Source organism: Hippocampus zosterae, chromosome 12 (assembly GCF_025434085.1).
Source record: "Hippocampus zosterae strain Florida chromosome 12, ASM2543408v3, whole genome shotgun sequence".
Lineage (NCBI taxonomy): Eukaryota > Metazoa > Chordata > Actinopteri > Syngnathiformes > Syngnathidae > Hippocampus > Hippocampus zosterae.
This window is the reverse complement of record NC_067462.1, coordinates 941,062-961,787: the sequence shown is the minus strand read 5'-3', so window position 1 is coordinate 961,787 and position 20,726 is coordinate 941,062. Positions and strand designations below refer to the sequence as shown.

Sequence of the window (20,726 nt, the reverse complement as noted above, 5' to 3'; positions counted from 1 at the left end):
ACACAGAGACGAACAACCATTCGCACTCACACTCACACCTAGGGACAATTTAGAGCGTTCAATCAGCCTGCCACGCATGTTTTTGGAATGTGGGAGGAAACCGGAGCACCCGGAGAAAACCCACGCAGACCCGGGGAGAACATGCAAACCCCACACAGGGAGGCCGGAGCTGGAATCGAACCCGGTACCTCTGCACTGTGAAGCCAACGTGCTAACCACTGGACTACCGGGCCGCCCCTCCTGGTAATTCATTCAGTTGTATTTCGGAATCCCATCTTATTCCGAGTACTGCCGTGGCAGAGTATGTTTTGATATCTTGTCAGTCTCTCGATCTTTCCACGTCTGTGCTTCCTTTACTGCCGCGGTGTCGGAAGGAGCGCGAGGTCGGCCGTCGCCCTTCAGCTCGAACCCCTGCTCAGACTCGCTTCATCGTCGGCGACGGGCGACATTGACTTTTCACTCATGAGGATGAGTTCACGTTTGTGTCTGCGATTCTGGGAAAACTCTCCCCGAGGGGCGGAGAGCGAAGCCCTCCTCCTTTTTCACCCCATCGGTCATTAAAAACAAAAGCAAAACAAGCTGCACAATTTGTTCGCAACATCAAGCCACAGGGCTTCGTTGTACTCAAATGGAGGCTCCAAGTGACACAAATTATTCCGCTCAGTGGGTGATCAAATTCATGGTTGTTGGGGGAGAAGACATGTGTTCTTTGTAATCCAGATATTCCAACCGCCCGCCCCCCGCAAAAAAAAAATAAATAAAATTTGCGGACAAATTCAACCAGAGCAGCTGAGCATGAAAGCGATTCGACACTCGAACGTTGCCAAGAGGCGATGGAAGAATTCAGGAAAAACGGGTCAATTCCTTGAAGTCAATGACGCAACATGACATGTTGATCTAAGCGCACGATTATGACACACGACTAATACGTACCAGCGGTATTTTGTCAGTAACGATCATGTGAAGAACGACTTGAGAAGCGACACCGCATACAGCTCAAGACTTGTTTCTCATCTTCAGGCCCCGGAAGCTTGTTAGCTGGCATGCTAACGCCTCTGGTTGCGGTAGACTCCCGCCACCAGAGGCTCCGAGCGCATATCTTCTTCTGGCTCCAACATGCAACGATGCCTTGGTCCAAGAAAAACGCCCAGCCTTCACGGGCGGGCTTCTGTTTTTTTTTGTTTGTATGTTGTTTCACCATTTGAAGGCCTCATCTCACAGAGGTCATTGAGTTTTTACTTCTTTCACTTCACTGGGGATGTTTTGACTGGTGCGTGCTGTATTTCTATGGAGTCAAAACACCGTGAGCAAAGAACGCATTGGCTTACGTGGGCATTTACTCAAGAGCGCCGAATGCGCCGTTAGCATCTGCTAGACAATTTAGCCTGTCACCTGTCACCTGTCACCTGTCACCTATCCCTTGACCTCGGTTGTGGTCGTTGGGGCGCCCGTGAAGACCCTTTCACCGTTTCTTTCCAACCGTCTCTGTTTTCTGCCTCTCTCTGGGACTTTGCGAAATCCAGGTTGGTCCACTCTCTGATGTTGTCCTCCCACCTCTTTTTCTGCCTTCCTCGTTTGCGAGATCCTTGTACAGTTCCTTGTAGCACCGTCTTTGCAAGGCCTGATGATCTCGTAACATGGCCGTACCACCGTAACTTCCGTCTTTTTACGATGGTGAGTAGGTTGTCATGGTGCCCGATAGCTTGTTGTATCCTATTTTGAACTTCCTCGTTTGTTACATGATCGGTGTAAGGGATGTTTAATATCTTCCTGTAGCATCTCATCTCCATTGCAAGGATCTTTCTTTGGAGATCTGCTGTTAGTGTCCAGGTTTCACATGCATATAGGAAGATTGACATGACAAGGGAGCGTAGAAGGTGGATCTTTGAGCGCAGAGCTATGTTCTAATTTAGCCTAGCATCCATTATATTTGTATGGAGTATATTAACAGTCAATCAGCAAATGCTTCTCGTTCCTCGTTGTCATAGATAAACACGAGACCGGCCAAGTCGGAGATCGCATGCTAGCCGGGCAACATTAGCCATCGCTATTCGGGCAGGGCAACAACGGTGCCCGAGTTGAGCGCTCAACACTATCGCCGGGACACTGGGCCAGCTTCAGCACCGGTTTCAAGCGCCAGAGCTGGAGCTGGTGCGAAGGCAACTTCCACTTCCTCGACAGCTTGCAAGCAGCCACTTGCAGCCGAATCCACACACGAGCGTGTTTCAGTTCACGTTTGGGTTGCCATAGCTCAGCGGTTGCTTGTCCCGCTGAGGCTTGTTCAATTTACAACCCAAGATGATTGCCTCTGTTTTTGCGGGCCTAATTACAGACACACACGCACACGCGCACGCACATTGCACATAGCCGGCGGCAGATAGCTTTGGTTGCTTTGTCAGCATCGCACGTCTTCATCGCGAGTCCCGTTTCGGCCTATTTGCAATGTTTGCTGTCAGCTTTTCTTGATGACTTGATGTTGGAATGACAAAACGGCAAGGTGACAGAGCGCCTCTCCTGCGGCCGCGATCAGGGCGGCCGTTCGGCGGGTTCGAGGGGTCGGAGGCGATACCGAGTGACAGGCCAGTACACGAGGGTGGCTGGACATTTTGGGGAAATTTCATTCACACAAAAAAAAGAAGACGCATGGAATTGTCAAACTATTTAACCAACAAAGAAACTCGGGGAATAAACTCAACAGTACAGGAAATAAACAGGAGTTGATGAACATAATCCGATGCCAAGTGAAGAAGCTAGCTCGCTAAGGGCTACAAAATTGAAGCAAAATGACGAAACAACGAGGCACACCTGGACAAGACGCAAGTGGCCGGAAGGAGCGGATTGGTTGACACTGTCATGATTGGGTTTGGGACCAACAGGTGGCACTGTAGGGCTCCCCCTGCAGCTGCACACCTGTTGGTCATTAGGTTATTAGTGTTTTAAAGGGACTCCCAACCCGACCGCTCATTGTCGGGTCATTGTTGCTCTTTGCTGCTGTCAGGTGTGTTTTGCTCACAGTTCTGTTTTAGTTTCAGTTGCTATTTTTGTTTGCTACTTTGGGCTATGATTGTTTTGGGATTTTGTTTTTTCTATGTTTTACCAATACACTTCTTCGAGTACACCCTGGTCCTGCTTTTTGGGGGTCCGCCACCACCTCGCATACGTGACAGATGCAAGGACCAGGACTGACAAGAAAAAGCTGGAAATAAAATCCTCACAAGTCACCGAGTCATGCAGACAAGAGCCACGCAAAAACAAAGACGTTGCACCGAGCCTAAACTCAAATCTAACCGGAGCGATGCCAAAGTCAACATCAATTAAAAAAAACATCATCAATCTACTTCCATTTCGTGTGAAATGAAAACCTCCAATCATTGCTTGTAATTCAAGTCGACATGAGAATGAGCTCGGGCACGAGAACCCGCGAGCAGCTTTGGTCCGGATCCCGCTTTGAATGGCGGCTTCCCGAGACTCCCGCGACGGCGCTTTTGACCTCCCTACTCGTTATCTGCCCCCAAGTTGGTCAACGTCAGCCGGCGTTGGCGCACGACGGCCTGGCTGCAGTCACTAATGAAAGACAAAGAGTTGCGGTCGTAAAAGATATCGTCGTGCAGATGTTGCGTCCTTGCCAAGCCGTTTCGATTAATATTGCCGACTTTGCATTCTTGCTCTTGAAATGACACGTCTGCGCCAGTGTGATGTTTTTCTTCGAACTCGTGAAGAGGAGGAGGAGGTGGTGGTGGTGGTGGTGGTGGTGCAACCCCGAGGCGCTCTTTTCGTCCCACCTGAGAAGTTCTTCATTAGTTGCTTTGTGTGTGTGTGTGCGTGTGTTTCTGTGCGTTGAGAAATCTGCGACATGTCTCCACGTGTCCCAGCCAACTGCTTTGCCATGACCGAGACATGTTTCAAAGCGGTGTTGCGATTCTGAGATGGATGATGGGGAAAGCTGCTCAGAAGAGTCCCCCCCCCCCCCGCCCCTCTTCCAAGGACGTGTGACATCACTGTCGACGGAGCATTTTTCTGTCGATCTGTTGCCCATTTACTTGCGTTAAATGTCAGGAAATTCCACATCGATGGTGGTTGGTCAAACCAAAGAGAGTGTCGATATAATCTGGCCAATGCTAAATGCTAAATTGGGAGCGCGACGCCTCTTGTGGGCGGAGCCGAGACCAAGCGTCGGAGTTTGACGGTCATTTCTCCAAAGGCGGCGAGCGCTGACTTGTTGGCTGGTCGGTGCGGCTTGGCTGGCTCGCAGCGATAGCGGCGCTTCTGCGGCGCTTCTGTGGCCGGCGTGAGCATTTCCAAGTATTCTTGAGCAAGACATCGACAGTTGTAACCACACGCCGTCAAGAAGAATGGCCTCGCCATCTGGAATTCGCTGGCTCCGCCATATATTTGCAACCCCGGAACCCACCGCTGCGCAACTACACTGTTAAAGTGCGGTCACGGGCTGCGTTTGTTTGTTTTTTTTCCGTTGGGGGGGGTTGACAAAATGTGTCGGCATGATGCGGGACAGGAAATACATTGCAAACCCGAGTGAGTGTGGGAGTTCGACTGATTGGCGGGGAAAACCGCATCCTCTCTATGCATCATGCTGTGTAGTATTATTATTATGATGATGATGATTGATTGACTATTTTGGAGGACGTAATTTGCCAGTCGGATGGAAGTGAGTGTCGAGACTCGCCGTGAGTTGAAAACAAATATTCGTGAGCCGAGCTGCAAGCCTTTGTAAGACGGCGTCTCTTTCAGCCCGCTGGCTGGCTGACACGAGCCGCTTGGTGAAAGCTTTGATATGAACTGTCAAGATTGGCATTTGGGGCCAGACCAACAGGTGGCAGTGTAGAGCTCCCCCTGCAGCTGCACACCTGTTGGTCATTAGCTAATTAGTGCTTTAAAAGGACTCCCAGCCCGACCGCTCGTTGCCGGCTCATTGTTTGCTTGCAACTGTCAGCTTTGTTGCTGTCCTGGTTCTGTTCCTGTTTGGGTTTTTTTGCCACAGTCGTGGTTTTGTTTTGCTACTTTGGATTCGTTTTGGTTGTTAGCACTTTGTCTGTTTTTGATTCCGTTTTCTCTGTTTTATTAAATATAATTTGTTCACTGTGCTCCTCCCTCCTGCCTGCTTTTTGGGGTCCACCACCACCACCACCACCACCTCGCTAGGTGACAGGAACGGCTGCACTCGGTAAGAGTCTGAAGTGAGTTGGAGGCGATATGCTGACATTTGAGAAGCATAACGTCCTACGTTTCCCTCGGTGTTTATTCATAAATCTGTCCTCATGGTTGTCTTTGTAACGCAGTACGGGTAAGCCCCCTTGGCTGCCCCTTGGCTGCCTATCTTGAAAAAAATTGTAATTTTGATTCTTTGGCTTTTGACTCAGACGTGATTTGAAGTGTGACTGTTTTTGTGCTCCCTCCCGCCTTCTGTGTTCATTTTGCTTGGTGCGCTGCACTTTGTTTACAGCGCTGGTTGTTTTCAAGTGCTCAAGGAATACACTCGAGTTGAGATGGGTGGGGGCTTTGGAACAATTTCATGGGAAGGCTTTTGTGAAGAACACGGCCTTGAATTTGAATTTAGGCAAACGTGACGGAGAAGGCCCAACGGAGTCACCTGTCGAGTTGTTTCTGGTGAGAATACATTTGAAAGGATGCTCGCGTGCGCTCAGGCAAACCACTCGGCCAATTTTCAACAAGGGCGCTCGCTCGTCTCCCTTGCGGGGTAATTACTGTAACTGTCACTTTTTTGTTCTTTCTCATCGAAGGAAGAAAATGGAAAGTCTTTTCTCCCCCCGGTTCCCCCCCCATTCCTTCATTCTTTTTGTCATGCCCTTCCCGACCACCTGGGGTGCTCGGCGTAAACCGTGTCCAATTCAATCACGACCTGCTTTCTGAGGAAACGTCAGCTCAGCTGGGGACTCATTCGGTGAGGGTGCGGGGGGGCATAGACGGTTGGTTGGAGTAAATAGTGAGTTCAGGCAAATGTCTGTCACGTGCATGTATGTCAGGAGATGGCGTGGGGAGGTGTGGGGGGGGGGTATGACCTTCGAATGGCTTGTTATTGGGTGAGGCCGGTTCCAACCAATCCACTCAGTCGTCCATCCGACACCAAGCGCGATACTGACACACCCACTTCTCAAGCCACCGTGCGCTGTGTTCAATTGACACCTCCCCCAACGTCCTACTGTGTGCCTGTACCCCTCCCCTCTTTTTTTTTTTCCCTGACTGTCTGAAATATGTATTTCTTTCCTCCGCCCCAGTGAAACATCTCCACAAACGGCCAGCGGGGCGAGTGTTGGTGCGTCAATCCATTAACCGGGGTGGAAATAAAATTAGAGGGGGGGGGGGACCCCAACTGTCAGCAGTTTCACCAAGAGTTCCAAGCCACACGCCTCCGCTAAGTCTCTTTTCCACTGCACGGTACCTACTCAAGTCCACACGGCTCTACCGGGTACTGATTCCACTTCACGGGTAAAAAGACGGTACGGTGCCGATTTTTGGCAAGGTGTTGGGGTCTTGACTCGATTAGAGACGTGTTATTTGACCACACTGAGAGTGGAGACTCGACTTGGACTTGGGCCTGAAAGACTTTGACTTGAAACCTGTTGAAGATTGCCAAGTTGATCAATTCAATGAGGATTCTTTGGACCCGAGTTGTGAAGTGGTGGGCATTATGTTGAGAGGGGGCGTGGCCTGCAGATGAGACACTAGCCGGGCGCTGTCTGTCCCGGTTCCGGAATGGTCTGTCCTCTTTGGCAGCAGTAAAAGCTGGCTTCTCCTCCCGAGAGAAAGCTAACATTTGCCCGGCTTTGCAACCCTGTCACTGTGATTACGGTGACCGATATTGGAAAACGCCAAATTAATCAGGTCAAAACATTTGTACCGTCGATCTACGCGGAGCCAATCCAGCCTTGGATAGTTGATTAACGATGACTGAATATGCAGCAGAAAGTCAGAGAAGTGAAGGTTTGTGAACGCCAAAGTGTCCTCGGATTCTACAATAGCCCGTGTGTCGCCATCATTGGCTGGAGTCGATGCGAAAAGTTGACCAAGGTCTCCACCTTGGCAGGAAATTCCGAACAATGTGCTGAGGTCCCGCACTGCGGGAAACCGCAAGGTGCGCAGGACAACAAAAGGCAACTTTGTTGACCTGCTTTGGAATGACTCGTCCAATGTGGAGACCGGAGGCGCACAAATCAGACGGGGAATCACAAAAGAGGATTGGGAAGAAACAAGCCCCGGTTCCCGTCTTTCTCATACCCTCAAACCAGAGTCAACACCTCGTTGAGAGAAGAAAAGAAACGGGCAAACCGTATTTCCACTCTTGGTAAATGTCAAAACTCCTTGACAGTGAAAACATTTGGAAGAGCTTTCCACCACAATTGCTTGAAAATGCTCAACGGGCTCATGTCGTCAAACTCGACCACGATACGGACAAAAGACAGGCCTGAAATTTCAACAACCATTAGGGCTGCTCATGTTGTGGCTTCTGCTCGCAAGAATCTTGACCTGAGCACGAAAAGGCGACTGACCGTATTATGTCATATCGACTAAAATCGCCTGGAAAGCAACAACACGCTCTGTGAAGCGCCCACCGAGCCGTCAAGTCGGAATGTTACCCAACCAAGAAAATCATTTGTTGATGAGCGCAAGCCGGAGTTACTTTATTACCACCGGAACGCTCCTTTGGGGCCAAAAGTTCGACCAAAGCTTGACCATTTACATTTATGGCCGTGCGAACTAGTGCCCCCGACCTCTCTCACACACACAGAGCGCTAAGAGCCATCACTTAAAACTGAAGTCGGCGGGACCTCTTTTGCAAATCTGGAGTCACTCTTCATGTCCCCTTGAAGACCAAGAGTTTTTTATGGTTTTGATCTGTGGCTCATGATCGAAAGAATGAGATCCCGCATACGAGCGGCCGAAATGAGTTTCCTCCGTGGGGTGTCTTAGCTCCCCACCCGCTTCCCCTCCACGTCGAGAGGAGCCAGATGAAGTGACTTGGGCATCTGATTGGGATGCCTCCCCGGTGAGGTGTTTCGGGCACGTCCCACCGGCAGGAGGTCCTGGGGACCACCCAAGACAAGCCGGGGAGTCCATGTCTCCCGTCTGGCCTGGGAACACCTTCCTGGGACGAGCTGGAAGAAGTGGCTGGGGAAAAAGAATTCTGGGCTTCCCTGCTAAAGCTATTGCCCCCACAACCTCAAACGGATACGCAATGGAGAACGGATGGAAAGATGAGCTTTCTTTTGTGACTGCTGCGCTTATCCCGGACAATACGCCCCCCCCTCCCACACCCCTCAAAAAAAGCCAGAAAGATGGGAAGTGAACCACAGACCGCAATGCACAGAAAGAGACGTGAAATCCCCCTAAAAGGGAGAAAATAGCTCAATCCCAAGGCCTGCCGTCTGCGGTTTGCATTTTGGGCAGGAACAGATGCACGTTTGGGGATCTTTCCAATGGCGATCCTGTCACGACCCCCCCGTCCCCCTCCCCACTGCCCTTGAAGTTGAAATGCGTGTGAAATGACTTCCTTGTTCCTGTGCAATCTGTTTTGACGAGGCGGTGTTGCGAAGCAGGTGAGTTGGCCCCAGGCGAGGCTTCCCAAAGTCGCATCCTGCACGCCTGATGATATCCTTATTGGGGAAGCCCTGATGTCTCAGACTCGAGTCTAAGCGGTTTATCAGCTCTATCCTCGGAGATTAGACGCCGCTTACTGCAGGGATGAATCCACTTTAAACTGTGCATTTGAAGACAATCTCAAGCTGCTTATTAGTCCTCTTGGAACCAAGGTTTATCATTATTTTTCCAACGGTTCAGTCGCCTTGCAGGGGCCCCAAAAAAGCACGTGGTGGATCCTGTTTGGAAAATATCTAACACCACTGCGCCCTGCAGAATTGGAGGAAAAAGACCGGGGATTTTGTTCTTCGGAATAAAAGGTGTATTATTACAAGAATGGAGTGCGTGTTGAAATTTAGGATGAACGTTGATGTCAAGATCTTACGGCTTTGCACTGTAGCGGCTAATCATTAGCCGGCAGCCTGCGGAAGAACGCGGCGCCTGATCACCTTTTGATCGGTCACGTTGGCGAGTAGCAATAATGCTAATGCCGAAAGTAGCGATACAACTGCACAATTACGATGTTGACGTGATTATTCCGCAGTGGTCCATTTCTAAGTATTTACCGTGCGCCATTTTATAATCATCTTTTGTTGCATGATTGAATCAAAGTGTCTGAAATGAACGGAAAAATCGCCGTGAACAAAATGCTTAATGGCTCTCTAATTATCTTTGTTGTCAGTACCGGTGTTTTAAAGCAATGAAAAAAAAAACGGTTGCCGGATTGTGAAGAGCTTGTACTTGTCTCAACCGGTCCGTGACACACAAAAGGTTGGCGGGGGTGGGGGGGGGGGGGGTTTGGCAGACTACGCCTCGTAATGCGGGTGCAGCTTGATGATCATCCTCGCTCGCCACTTTAATTTCCTGCATGAGTCGACACCAGAAGGAGGTGGAGGGGGGGGATAAAAATTCTCACCCGAGTGCGTAAAGGAATACATCACTTTATTTAAATAAATGCTTTGCCATAAACAAAAAAAAAAGACAAAGGTTATAAGAGTACATATAAATTACAAGTTGAATAAATATTACACAGTGATATTCGCTTGAATAATTTGACTTTTATTCTTATTTGTCATTCCAACGACTGACCATACCAATCCCCCCCACCCCCTCCCCTCCGTCCTGGGTTCGTTTCGCTCCTCCAAATTGACGATAACCGGTTGTACTGTATCGTTACATCCAGAATGCGTTAATGTATTCAGGAAAAAAAATACAAATATACCAAACAACAGTCGTTACTGTACTAGCCCAATATGAAATGTGAGTTAAGAACCAAATGGGGAGATGCAAGGGAAAACGTGAGGAACCGACCACTGACAACCAGCCAATCGCGTGCAATTCAACCCGCAACCTCGATTTGGACGCAACGTCCGATCTTCCAAACAAACGCTGGCTGCAGTCGTGAATTCTCCGCGTTTCATTGCCTCCTGTCGTGCTGTCTGACTAACGTGTATCTAGTGATATGCAGTCTGAGACCCCGTGCTGGGGGGCCGCGTGGCTAGGCCCTGAATATGTGCCCCCCCTCTACACCCCCTGTACAAGGTACCTTCCTATGTCACTGCCTCTGGAAAAAAAAAAAGCTCTGGAGCATCCTTCCCATCTCTGTGAAAGAGAACACACGTTGCCATGTCTGATTTCACTTGTCCTGTTTTTTTTTTTTTGTAGCCGAGGTCCCCGGCGTGGGCGTGCGGCGCCCCTGTCAACAAGCGCTACCCAAAGTCGACCTTGAAAAGGTGAGCACAACGTGACACCACGGTACGTTTAAAAAAAAAAATATTCTCCACTGACTTTATCACGATCAATAGTGGCTATGTGAAATAAGTGCAAGCTGCTTTGATGCAGATTTTTTTTTTTTAAGTGGCAGTGGGGGGGGGGGGGGTCGGATCCTGGGAGAGGGAATAGTGCCTGGACGTCTGACATATTCACAACTGGAAGCCTTTGTTGTTGTTGTTGTTGTTGTTTGAAGCAGGGGGTGGGGGGGAAGTATTGCTTGACCTCCAAACAAACATCCTCTTCTCTCGGGCAAAAATCTACGTGGCCATTCTCAACAGCAACAACAACAAAGAAGAAGCTTACACAAATCGGAGCTTCTCACTTGCGAAACAATGACAAAATGGCGCTCAAATTGCATGGGGAGGAGGCGGGGGGTGGGGGGGGGTCAGGCTTCCAATCGAAGCGGACAAACGGGGTCGCTTCCTCTGGTCTGTCCTTGCGAGGGGCTGTCGCCTTTTCCGCATCAACGTCACTCGCGCTTCACAATTGAAATGTGTTTACGGAAAGGAAGGCACTGAGGGCGATGCAACGTGACCATTGCCGGTCCGGGCCGCAGAAGGTTTTCTTCTTTGCGGGGCCGTGATTTTTTTTGTGTATGTTTTTTTCCCAAGCTCAGAAAAAAAAATAAAAATAAACACATACACATATTCAGCTACTAGAATTCAAAGATGGGTCAGGTCAAAGGGGGGGCAGAAAAAAAAAGCCCTTGATAAAAGGAACATGGCTCGGGGAAAAGAGTGGCCTCTCAGTTCTTCACCGAAGGCAAAACAAAAAAAGCACAAAACAAAAGCACACCTCACACACACTACACAATTTTGGGTTTTCGTGCCTATGAACGCGTACTAGACTCAAAAAGTCAAAAGCGAGTCCCGTCAGACGAACAGCATTCCCCCCCCCCACACCGCCCCCCTCCCTTGCCTTTTATTTCACCGTCGGCTTGGCAGTGTCTTTTCAAAATAGGCACAGTTGGCATATCAGGCTAAGCTCAAAAGAGCCACTTGTCCACCGCTAACGATCGGCATCCTTAATACGTTGCCAAACGCGAATGTACAACGGAGAGCCAACTCCGAGCAGTACGTGTGGAAAAAAAAAGAAGAATCAAAACGAGAGAAATAAAAAGGACATTCTTTTCTTTTTCTTTTTTTTCTTTGTTGCCGTCTTGGAATCGTTCAGCGAAGCGGGGTCACGACCCGGCCGGCGCGCACACTGTAGACATGTGAGCATTCAAGCACTTGTTTTGGTGAATTTACGCACGTCAAAGAGGTTTGCTGCTTTTTTTTTTTTGTAGCAGTGTTTTGACAGAAGCGCAGCCGCCCGTCCGCTGTCTTGCGTTTCAATCGCGCTGATTGACAGCTCTGATGGATCCGCCCATTTGCCATCGCTTGATTTGTCGCAGCCGCTAACATGACGTATGGGATATACTTTTTTTTTTTCTTTCAATTGTGGCCACAAAAAACAAACTGAGTTGTACTCCCAAAATACTGAATTGCGCCCGCAAAAATCCAGAGGTGTGGCTTTTAAATCAATCTCATGAACAACTTTGGAGATTTGGCTGAGCAAGCGCAACGCACCTGCTGTGAATTTAATGGCCACACCCCCAAAAAATAACAATAAAAAGCCAATCCCTCGTGACACGTTTGTGCACGCAATTTGTGAATAGATGGGCTGCACTGTCCCGACCCCCTGAAAGCCAGCAACCCACCCCCGTCTCGGGTATAAAAATATATCCATTCTGTTCATATATTTTCCATGAATGGTCAGCCCGTGTACGTGGCGTGTACAAGGGGCCCCGTGAGCTGCACTCAAGGGATATTTTGGGACTTTCGACCCCCCCCCCACCCCCACCCCTCCCTGCCCCCATTTGGAGATGAGTGTTTGGTCAACAACAGACAAGATAAAAACGTACAGGTGTTCTTTTCATTTTGCGTCTTCCAAAACAAATTTCAACCCTTCTGATATGTCACGGGTCAAATTGACCCATGTCAAGACCCCGCTCGGCTTACTAAATGCAGTCCATTCATTTCACGTACATGCAATCCAATGATTCGAGATGGAGGTCAGTTTTTTTTTTTTTCATTTCACACGACCCCGGGTCAAATCGACCCAGGAACATTGTCGCTGCTCCTGAGAATGGAACGAATCGGGACGGTGAATAACTCTTGAGGTGAGACGGGAGCATACTGTGTCGCTCGGAGAGAAAATGTGGGCCGTGCGCCTTGCAGAAGTTGGGATTTGGGCCGGGCGGGGGGGGTGACGTTGGATTGCGGCCCCCGTATTTGTTTTGTCTTTTACTCGTTGTTGTTATTGGCGCTCTCCAGGTCTTTACACTGAATGTCTCCACCGCTGTAATCTGTGCCGGGGAGTTGAACGCCATACTTGTCCACGCACCAACAGATTCCCCGCTTGCGGCCGCGGGACGGCTTGCACTGCAGGCCCAGAAGCAAGATTGGACTCGATTAACCGACAGCCCTAAGGCGGGTCGCTTTGCCCGTGAAAGTGCGCGAACCGGAACGGAGGTTCCGAAAAGAATCGGGTGGAGTCTGAAAGACCAAAACGCACCTGTTTGCGTTTGAAGAATCCTTTTCTGTCACAGTTGGGAAGGTACAGAGAGAGCGCCATGACTCGAGACGTGTCTTTCATTCCCTGAATGATGCCGTCCAGTTTTCTCCGGCAGGGTCCCTGTCGGGATGACGCGGCCGAGATTGACAAAGGCAAAGGGTGACTCGGCTCTCGGACGGACTGGTGCGATACTCACAAATTCCGGTTCGTGTTTGTCCACGGGCAGCGGCGAGTAGTCCACGGGGGAGCCCATGGAGCGCTGCTTGCCCAGCTTCCTCTTCAGTTCCTTGCGCATGGCGTGCACCTTTTTACTGTTCACAATGTCTTTGGTCAGAAGCGGAACTTTGGCCGGCTGCAGCTCCTCCGTCATGTCTGCGGCCGCGCTGTCCTCGTGAGACTCGCGGTCTAAAAGCAAAGTCCGGACAAGAAACCAGAAATCCATAAATGCTCAGCGACCATCGGATCTTTAGATTCCGAATCGTGGCCGTCATTGGGCCCCGCCGCGAAAACGCGCCGACGAGTAAGCGATGCCCCGAGGAAACGGGTACGACTCATTCTCCTATTCTTTTCGGAATAACAGTTAAGCGATCGACATCGGTCAATTTGGCCGTTGGTGTCAGAAACGTCGTGTCACCGACCCCATCGTGAGTAAGCGTTCATCTCTGATCAGTTGGTTTCAAAGGGATCGGCTTTGCAAAATTGATTCCGCTCATATTGGCCGACCAATTTGCCGAGCACCCTTGAGATTGAAGAAAATGTCGGGATACGATAGTCCTCGATCTCAAGCCTAGCGGTAACCGGCACCCCCGGTCCTTCTTTAAGCCAGGAACACAAGTGCTTTGAGGCCGCAAAAAGACGGCCCCCCCTCGGCTTAGTTGCACCATAAATTGGTTACTGTGGGGCCTTTGCCAGACCTCGACTAGCTGGAGCGATGGTGCCAGTGGATGACCCCGCTTCTATTAATCTGACAAGGAAACCCGCCGCGGTGCAAAGGGCCAGACGCACTAAACCGGACAGGAATGCTGGCTGCGGGCGGATGGAATTACAATTTTACCCGATTTGTTGAGGGCCTACGGAAGCGAAGTGATAGGTTGCAGCACTCCGATTAATCGAGTCGACCGCGCTGAAAGGCAACATGGACACCGGCCATGAGGAACTGATGTTCAAAGAGGTTCAAACAGCTTGAGTGTCTGGAGTCTCTGGCCGAGGAGAGGGGCATGGGGGCTGGCGGCTGGGGGCTGGCGGCTGGCGGCTGGGCTACAAAGGTGATTACCGGAATTGGGTCTTTGGCTTCTGCACAGCTATCTCTTTGAAATTCATCTGGCGACTCATGACTTGGCAGGCCTCGAGTTTGTGTTTGGATGTGTCCTTGTGTCTCGCTCCCAGACGACAGAGCCGTGACTTGCTAAATATAAATATGTCAAACAAACATTCCCATGCGCACCGGCCCCCGACTCCTCTTGAAAACCTTATTGCTATTTCTCCCGGACAGCCGATTCCACACGGAGTCGGACGGTCGGTGTTGAGTGCGACTGATTCGGTGAGGCAGAATTGTCTGCCACAATCGCAGTGGCGCTGCTCGTGCCGATGAGAATGGCCGTTGGTTCGGTCTTTGGAACGCTCACTCTGGAGTCAGCTCGTCAGTTTGCGGGTAAGCCCTCTTCACGTGCTATCGTGCAGAGAAATGTCGACTGCGATCAAAAGCTTTCCCGCTTTGTTTTTTCTGAACTCAACCAGAACAATCGCATCCTTAGAAATCGCGGGACACAAAATACACAGAGGATGTGAGTTATTCCACCGAGGGAAAACCGCGACGGGGAAACCGAGGCTTTGGACCTCTTCTTACAGCTGCAAATAAATGTTCCGTGTCCATGTTGCGTTTAGTCATGTCCAAAGGACATTATCAGAAGAATGTGGATCGCCCTTCAGCTGCACGTTCCAAATTTTGGTCTTGAGGTCTCGTCCCGCATCTAAGTTTGGCTTCCTAATGAGCTACACTGACGGACAAAACCTCTGCTTGGGTTAGCCGTCACCGCAAGACAATTACTGGGTGCGACCGGGCGCCGCGCTATCACCAGATAGCGCGCCCATGCCACAGCACATGTGAAGGACATTTTCGTTCCCCGCCATAACCGTGCATCACCGCATTTTAACCCTTTCACGCGCGACTTAGGATAAGCTAAAGTTCGGCATTTGGGTTGGGGGGTGGGGGGGGGGGTGGTTTCATTCGTGTAGGAGAGAGGAACTTTTGAATATCTGTCCACAGTGGTGCCCGCCATCCCGGAATGGGGTGAACATCTGTAAACAATCTTTTGGGGCACGTTGTGGTCCCTTTTCAATTCATCTTTTATTGGCGCGCCGGCCCAAACAATGACAACAGCATCTCCGTTTTATTTTGAGGCCCAATCTTTGAAAGTAAGTCAGTTGCGGGTTTTTTAATCAACCCGTCACCAATGTCGTCCAAACAGAAGGAGGCAATATCGTTTGGGTCTCAGATTGCTATAACGTTCCTAAGACACAGCACAACGTGAACATGGTCCAAATAAGTTCTGATCCGGGTTTTACGACTTGGAAGTGAGGAAATCCGCCACGGACGATGGGGACGATTTGTGAACCGTTGACAATCCCGGCAGGGTCGGGTGTCACCGTGATGACAGCGTAACTCAATATTTAATATCGCCGTCAAACGTTCCTGAGTATGGCTTCGGCATGACATTTTCCATGACTCGTACCCCTCACGCACTCCAATTTGAAGACCTTTTGAAGTCATTCTAGCCCCCGCATGGGATCTGCAGCAGCACACTAAGCATGCGTCGCTCTGTCTTAGGTGCTCAAAGTGAGACGGACGCCACATCGAGTCTTTCTACCCGGACGTCACGAAGCCGTCGGGCAGAAGGTTCCACGCGAGGTACGAGGTACCATAACGATCATTTCAAACTCCATTGACAGCATCACTATGGCAAATCAATGTCTTGGATCACAGCCCGTCATGGGTTCTGGTCCGGCCATTTTTTTATTTTTGGTCACTCCACTTTGTCCTGCCTCGTTCTTATTTTGGCTGCAATTCCACTTCCAACCACTTGTCGGTGTGCACACTCACGTGTGGTCCTCAAGAACTTCCACGAACAACCCAGGCGAAACTGAAAATACTGTTGTGTGTGACTTTTGATATCTTTTTTTTTTTTAATGTGGCCTGTAAGGTAATTTGTTGCCTACTTTCTGGACTTTGGAGTTCTGTGTTTGTTTGAAGGCAAAATATGTCAAAATGCAAAAATAGGTTATTTTCTCTGGCAAATAATGTCGGATCCGGACTTGCAAATGACTTTAAATCAAAGACGCCACGTCCCAGCTTAGGTCGGGGTCAACTAATAAATTGGACTGGTTGCCAGTGAGTCACTGGCGGGGAAAAGCTTTGACGCCGGGTAAAGTTTGGATGTCTTTCTTTTTATCTGCGAGTCAAGTATGCAGCATTTGGAAGCGCTCCCAAATCATCTTTTGTTTCTTGGCAAAGCGCAATGGGCCGGGTGCGAGAGGTCCTTGCGGAAGCTTGAAGGATAAACTCGCTCGCCGCCACAAAGTCATATCTGTTGGCGAGCGATCTGGTGGGGCGGTGGGGGGGTGTGGCTATCACGGGGGACCGAATCTACTCTCACCATTCCCAATTCAGAGAAGTCTTTGGGCCGCTGGGAGGAACGTGACACCACCCCCGCCCCCCGAGCCAAGTCATAAAGTCATGCTCGATTCTTCAGGCCAAACGTTAGGATGCTGCCGCCGCTGCCGCCGCTGCTGCCGCCCCTCCCCGGCTTCAACTTGCTCCGCTGGGATAGCGGACCCACAGCTGCAACCCCTCGCGGCATGAAAATAGAAGCTGGCCTCGCCACTTCCCGTCCACTGCCCTGTTTAACACTCTTGTTCTTTTGACCCCCCCCCCCCCCCCCACACACACACACACACAAAGGAAATGCATCGCTGCCTATTTGTGGTTGGCTTTTCACCAATTCACCAAAATGCCACAAGATGGTGCCTAAGCCCTGGCTAATAGGAAAGTAGTAACTGCATAACTCACTTTTTTTATGTGTTGAGGAAAATTTGCAATGATTTAGCACGGTTCCTCCTATTGGTCGAACGAGGCAAGGGAAATCTCTTTTTTTGCGTGTTGGATTCACCTGTTGCTTTAAGAGGGGCGGGGCTGCCACTGACAGGTGACCGTTGGCGCGACCTCGGAGTTTGTTTCGTTGGTTGAAAACACTCACTGCGTCGTCGGCATGGCCCAAAGGTAAGCTAGGTGCATATCTCGAGCAGATATGTCAAGTTCTCTTTTAGATCGATCATGATCGGTTGCTTAGTTTGTCTGCTTTGCGATGTATCCGTTGTGCTTTGTTTGTTTGCCGCATCGCAACGCAACCGTCCAGTTACCGTTCGCAATCGGCAGTTCGAACAGTTCGTGGTTTGGAGTGTTGCTGGAACAGCAGTGTGTATTTTGCTGTTTTTTTTTTTTGCATCGTCGTCATGTTTGTCCGGCTGCACTGGGAGTTTAAACGGTGTACTTTGCGTGACGGCTGGAGTTGATCAACGGCGCACTCCACTTCCGGGTTTGGCCGTTGGGACTTGTAGTTCTTTTGTTCGATTCCACTTGATATGTTTGTGTTGTATGCTTTCTTACGTTTAGAATAATCGATCATCTTGACAATAACAATACATAGTGAAATCATGGTTGATTCGATTTATTTATCAAACGTACTATTGAAATAGAGGTATTAATGTCACTTATAGACCTATTTACATTGTGATGCAGAGAGAAAAATGCATTAAAAAAAACTTCCGCCTCACAGCACAGAGGTGCAGGGTTCGATGCCGGCTCTGGCCTTCCTGTGGGGAGTTTGCATGTTCTCCCCGGCGCCCGTGTGGGTTTTATCCGGGTGCTTTCCTCCCACATTCCAAAAACGTGCGCGGCGGCACGCTAATGTGAACACTTGAAACTGTGCCTGAGCGTGGATGGTTGTTTGTCTATGTGTGGCCTGCAGTTGGGGGCATGCCCCGCCTACCGCCCGAAGAATGCCGGGACAGGCACTCCACCACGCCCGCGACCCTCAGCAGCATTGAAATCGCTTTTGGAGTTGAATTCAGCACCGCTTTGGAGTTGAAGATCAAGATTAGGGGCTGGATCACTGTCACGGTTTTTGCTGCGTCTTTGTTTGTATTTGAAGTCTGGCTGGATCGGAGGGCCTGACCCTACGCTCTAATCAACCAGATGTAGAAGGACTCGGATTTCAGCCTTGCCTCGTCGGATTAATGACTTTGCTGGCTGTTCTGCTTCGAGTGATATTTGCTAGACCTCACGAGCACGCTCTTGTTTTGCAAGTCTTTGGGATTTTCAAGTCACTCGCCGACCGATGAGAGAGCTACGCGCGTTTGGGTTCATGCCGTTTCAGTTTGTGCACTTTCGGGTGTCAAATTTACCTCGACGTTTGTTTTCAATCGCGGCCTGTCACGTAAATTATGAGCAAGTGAGAATGAAAAGCGTTCCCAGCCAGAGGCGAGTATTAATGGCCGGACGGCCGGCGGCTGACCAAATCGATCAACGATTCTTTTGATGCATATCATACGCTTTTCCGACAGCTTTTCTCTTCCTCGCAGTCGAGCGAGTGAAGCGGAGAGCTGCCAATCAAGCGGCCCCGTGCGCGCCGAGATTTTGGCCTGCACAGAGACGGTTTGAAATCAAATTACGGCGCTAAGTGAATCAGGTGGCACCTGCCATCTGTCAAACTCGCATCGACTCGCTTGCTCACATTTGAACGTCAACCATTTTCACAGCTTGTGTTGATGACACATTCATTTGTTTACAATTGAAAGTGGGCCGATTGGACCCAGGCACAATGTTTACTTGGGGGAGGGGGGGGAGGGGGGGTAAAGAAATCACCATTTGTCATTGACGGGAATGCCAGCAAACAATCGTGATAATGCGCCCGACTCCTTTGTTTGGATTTGACGGTGATCTGGGCTCTTGCCAGAAGATAAGATGAGATTGGCTTGGGTCACTTTGACCCATGCGTCTCGTTACCAAGTCCGGTTGCCATTTTTGAGATCCGGCAACGAATCGGATAGATCGTCTGGAGCCAATTGTAAAAAAATCCAATCGACATCATTTGTATCTCATGACGGGCTGCATTACGAATCATTTTTCTCATGCATCTGCCGACTTTTTTTGTTTTTTTGGGATTTGACGACCATCTGGGCTCTTGTTGGTGGAGAAAATTGGCTAATTATTTAATTCCCATTCGATTCTGACGTCTTTCCCGAGAACACGGGTCACTTTGACGCGCGATACAACAGGAGGGTTCGGGCGGCTTTACGTGGTCCCCCGCGGCGCGCGCGCGAGACATCCTCGCAGTGCCAAAAGCGCACGCAGGCAAGGGCAAAGGCAAGTGCGCGGGCAGGCGCGCGACACCCATGGTCGTCTGACCAGCGCGCGCGCGCGCGGTCGCTTCTCTTACCTAGGGGCTGGTGCGCGGGTTTGTATCCCTTCTCGTTGCTGCACGCTCCGCGGCCGTGGAGGAGGGCGTGCAGGGGCTTCTCTTCGCCGCTGCGCGGCAGGCAGCGGAGACCCTGCGCGCACGTCCCCGTGTACACGCCGCACGCGTGGCCCTCGCTCAGCGCGCAGGTCAGGCAGCAGCCGCAGCCGGGCTCCTTGACCAGCTGGCAGCCGCTCGGGATCGGCGGGCACATGGACTTGGCCTTGTCGTCGCACGTCTCGCACGGCACGTACGAGCCCCAGCAGCAGCAGCCGCGCAGTCCCCACAGAAGCGTCGCCAACAGGCACAAGGTCCCGAACATCGTTGTCGTCTCGCCTTCGGTTATCGCGCACGTCAAAAAAAAAAAAGGGAGGGAGGGGGAGAAGGAGGAGGAGGGGGGGAAAAGTGGAGCGCTCTAATGAAGCACAATGCCTCGATCAGATAATCCAGTCTTAAAAGCTAAAGGCAAGAGTCTTGATCCAACGGGGGTTTCTATCTCATTCAAAACAAAAGCCCCCGCCCCCCCCAAAAAAGCACCTTAATTAGAAGCTCGGACAAGCCGGGCGCTCTCTCACCCCGAAAATGAGCGTCCGCTGCGAGAAGACCCCCAGCGCCCCAAAAAATGTTTTTAAAAAAATAAATTAATTTTTTTAAAAAAGGCCGTCTTGGCATGAAACGATGGCGACAAAAGTCCAAAGGGGGGGCTCGCCGTCAATGAGCGCGACTTTCTCCAGCTGACGATCCAGAGCAGACTGATCAACTTGGGAGCAGCTTTGGCTTTTTAAAAACAGCCCGAGCAGCAGCCGGGGAAGGGAGGCGCACTTGTTCCACCGCTTGGAGCCACGCCAAAACTTCTCGCCCGCGCTCTCTCTCTCTCTCGTTCTCCCCCCCCCCCCTCCCTCCCCGTCTCGCTCACCCACTCTCTTCTCCCTCTCTCCATCCCTCCCTTTCTCTCTCTCTCTCTCTCTCTCTCTCTCTATTCCTCTTTCTTTCTCTGCCCCCCCCACCCCCACACACACAGACACGCACACTGCTGAGCTCATGGTGAGATGCAAGAAAGAAAGTCACCAAGGTATGTGAGCCTTGCAACATTCTGATGACATAAGAGTAAAAGTCCGAGTGAAGAAAGACCTCGCAACTTTTCACCCTCCTGCTGTATTTCAAGTCACCCTCTGCATGCCGACGCCCAAATTTGAAAAACCGTCCATCTCCAAAGAGAAGCGACGCATGATGTCTTCGTGCACAGGGAGCCCTCGCCTCTTTGCAGTT

The 20,726-nt window shown here is 50.5% G+C and overlaps 1 protein-coding gene and 1 long non-coding RNA gene across 2 annotated transcripts in view; one reads left to right on the top strand and one right to left on the bottom strand.

The window, feature by feature from the left end:
• Positions 1-9,538: 9,538 nt before the first annotated feature.
• On the bottom strand, positions 9,539-20,303 carry igfbp5b (insulin-like growth factor binding protein 5b). Its single transcript, XM_052082052.1, has 4 exons — positions 19,440-20,303; positions 13,142-13,350; positions 12,946-13,065; positions 9,539-12,812 (listed from the first exon to the last, which is right to left on the bottom strand). The coding sequence occupies exons 1-4, from the start codon at positions 19,777-19,779 to the stop codon at positions 12,675-12,677; spliced, it is 807 nt and encodes a 268-aa protein (XP_051938012.1). The 5' UTR covers positions 19,780-20,303; the 3' UTR covers positions 9,539-12,674.
• The window catches only part of LOC127611509 (uncharacterized), a 28,514-nt gene continuing 23,580 nt past the window's right edge, over positions 15,793-20,726 (top strand). Inside the window, exon 1 of the long non-coding RNA XR_007965351.1 lies at positions 15,793-15,853. This is a non-coding gene — a long non-coding RNA (uncharacterized LOC127611509). The remainder of the gene's footprint in view (positions 15,854-20,726) is intronic.